This window comes from Dicentrarchus labrax, unplaced genomic scaffold, assembly GCF_905237075.1.
Source record: "Dicentrarchus labrax unplaced genomic scaffold, dlabrax2021, whole genome shotgun sequence".
Taxonomy (NCBI): Eukaryota; Metazoa; Chordata; class Actinopteri; family Moronidae; genus Dicentrarchus; species Dicentrarchus labrax.
In genome coordinates this window covers 17,224,043-17,226,542 of record NW_026136704.1, presented here as the reverse complement: position 1 = coordinate 17,226,542, position 2,500 = coordinate 17,224,043, and the positions used below count along the sequence as shown (strand labels likewise).

General features: G+C 40.1%; 1 protein-coding gene and 1 non-coding gene across 2 annotated transcripts in view; both read right to left on the bottom strand.

Moving 5' to 3' along the window:
* The window catches only part of LOC127361718 (rho guanine nucleotide exchange factor 17-like), a 64,824-nt gene that overhangs the window by 12,300 nt on the left and 50,024 nt on the right, over nucleotides 1–2,500 (bottom strand). Inside the window, exon 4 of the mRNA XM_051396546.1 lies at nucleotides 2,432–2,500. This exon is cut by the window's right edge and continues 114 nt beyond it. Within this exon, the coding sequence (XP_051252506.1) occupies nucleotides 2,432–2,500 (69 nt within the window). The remainder of the gene's footprint in view (nucleotides 1–2,431) is intronic.
* trnam-cau (transfer RNA methionine (anticodon CAU)) lies at nucleotides 740–812 on the bottom strand. Its single transcript has one exon. It is a non-coding gene; the product is annotated as a tRNA-Met (tRNA).

Here is a 2,500-nt window from a genome sequence, read left to right as displayed (position 1 = left end):
CCTGACCTGCTGTCTTTTCACAAATAGAAGACAGGGGACAGAGGGACACCGAGAGCTCAGAAAATTAAACAAATAAAAGGAGTAGAGAGGGACAGAGAGAGAGTGAGGCACAATGTGGTGCCTTATTTAACGTCACAGAGTAACCTGCTTTCTACCCTTTCATGAAATAACCTGACCCTATTTCTCTTTTATCATCCAGCTCCCGGTGTCCTTTCCTCCCTCCATTCTCCCTCTTTTCAGTCATTGAGGACAGAGAAATAACATCTGACGAGAATGTGAGGATTAGTCACAGCAGAGGAGAGAAACGGCAGAGAAAAAAGGAATGTACTCCGTCACTACTTTATATAAAGGTGAAACCTAATGTGCCTCTCCAGCAGCTCTGTTGATGACGTTTCTTTAATAATGTTATTGGCTGAGCTTCTATATAAACAGTTAACCTATTTTAAATAGATCAAATATCTGTTTAGGAGGGAAGGAATCTGTCAGTCTTGAAAATATTTGTCGTAACAGAACACAGAAAGAGAGAACAGAATTCTGATTTATCTATATTTATGTGTACCAGTAAGCATTCAGCTGTGAAATACCTCTATTGTACTCATACCCTAATTTATATTTACAGCTGCTTGTGTGACAAGGCTGTGATCAATGTGGATATTTCCCACGAACCACGGAGCAATGACACAGCACATTTACTAAAATCATCTGCTACTTTAAACTGCAAACGCCTGAACAAAACACATGCCCCGTGTGAGGCTCGAACTCACGACCTTCAGATTATGAGACTGACGCGCTGCCTACTGCGCCAACGAGGCCTGAAACATGCAACAGCTGCTGCAGCTTTAAGAGCTGCAGCGGGGAGAGACGCGGGAGAGAGCAGGGGGAGGGAGTCTCACTCTGAGCATTGTGGAGGATCAGCAACAGCTTCAACCAAACAGATAACAGCAGCTATTTACGATCATATTCTTGTGTACGGTCTCACTGAAAATCAGATTTTAAGGGGCAGGGCTTACAAGCATGATTTGTGACATCACAAATAGTTTGGAAGTCAACCCTGGTCCAATTTGAAAAATGAAGCCACCAGTGCACATACACTGAGAAATAATACTTGTTTTGCAGAAGAATCATTATTGTTCCAAGAAGATTATTTGTGTATGTCTTTTTATATGTTATATATGTTATGCTGGATGGGTCTTTAAATGTATAATCTGTGAATTGTTTTTTGTTGCAGCAGCTTTTCCTCAACCTGCTTCATCTGCTCGTAATCCAGTTAGTGGTTTCCTGAAATTCCCACATTTTGTGCTTGCGTGTCCAGTGAGAGTTTGTGAAACTGTTTCATTCAAGCTGTGAGGTGCTGAGAGTGACAACAATAGCATTAACATAGCAAGAGAGTGAGGGGCTTTCCGCCGCTCAACAAAAAACAAAGCCCGTAGCCACACTGCATTGTGGTCTATGTACAATCTGTGCTTCTTCTTCTACAATGAAATTCTGACTTAATGTTTGCTCAGAGTAAAAAGCAGCCTTGCAGAAAAAATCCTTCTCAAAGACTGAAACCTGACATTTAGCCTAACACGGATGTTTTAGCGGACTGTTTTTCAAAGTCTACGTTGAGAGCCACCCTTGGGGTCATGGGAAATTTAAAATGGGTCGCCAAGAGGTCACAGGGAAAATAAAATATTAAACAAGTGTTGCCAACTATAGACCATCTCTTAATAAAACAGCTTCCCTTCAGTCCTTGCTGCTGTCAATAATACTTTATAAAGACTGTTTATCCATTGAAGCTCTGGTACAGATAATACATTTTATGTGTCGTGGCTGTACAATTTGCTTTACTCTATTATCGCAGTAAATCAACCAGTTTTGGAATTAAACTTCAGAATAATTCAGCAGGCTTCATTGGTTACTGTTGATTCAAGCTTGAGGATATCTTAAGTCTCCCATCACAGTCACATTGTTTTCAAGACAGATGTTGTTCAGAGAAGTAAAGGGCTTACTGCGACTGTGAGAGGTTAACAATGCTAACATATGCTGAATACATCCACCATGAAAACTATTCAGTCAGGCATTTAAATAACTTGGTTTCAGTTGGATTTCCTGTTGTCTTAAACGGCATGTAAATTAAAAATCTGGTTTCCATAATTGGGTTATAGGATTAGATAAAGCAGTTTTCCCAGCTAGTTTTTTTTTTTTTTTTTTTTTCTCTGCCACATATACAGGTAAACAGGTCCGTAATTTGCTTTTTACATGTACGCATGTGCATGATGAAAAAGGAAAGGAAAGTAACGGAGCAGCTAGACAAAATACATCTTCATATTCAAACTAATTCCATCCAAAGTTTCTACCTCTGACTAAAATCCAAACATATAACAATGACATTTTAACTATTATCTATTTTCTGAGAGGACAGATGCCACTTATCGTCATCTCTACTCACTGATTGGATGAGGATGTGTCCAACGGTCTGCCTATCGTGCCACTGGCTGACGCAGCCGGAGACTTGGTC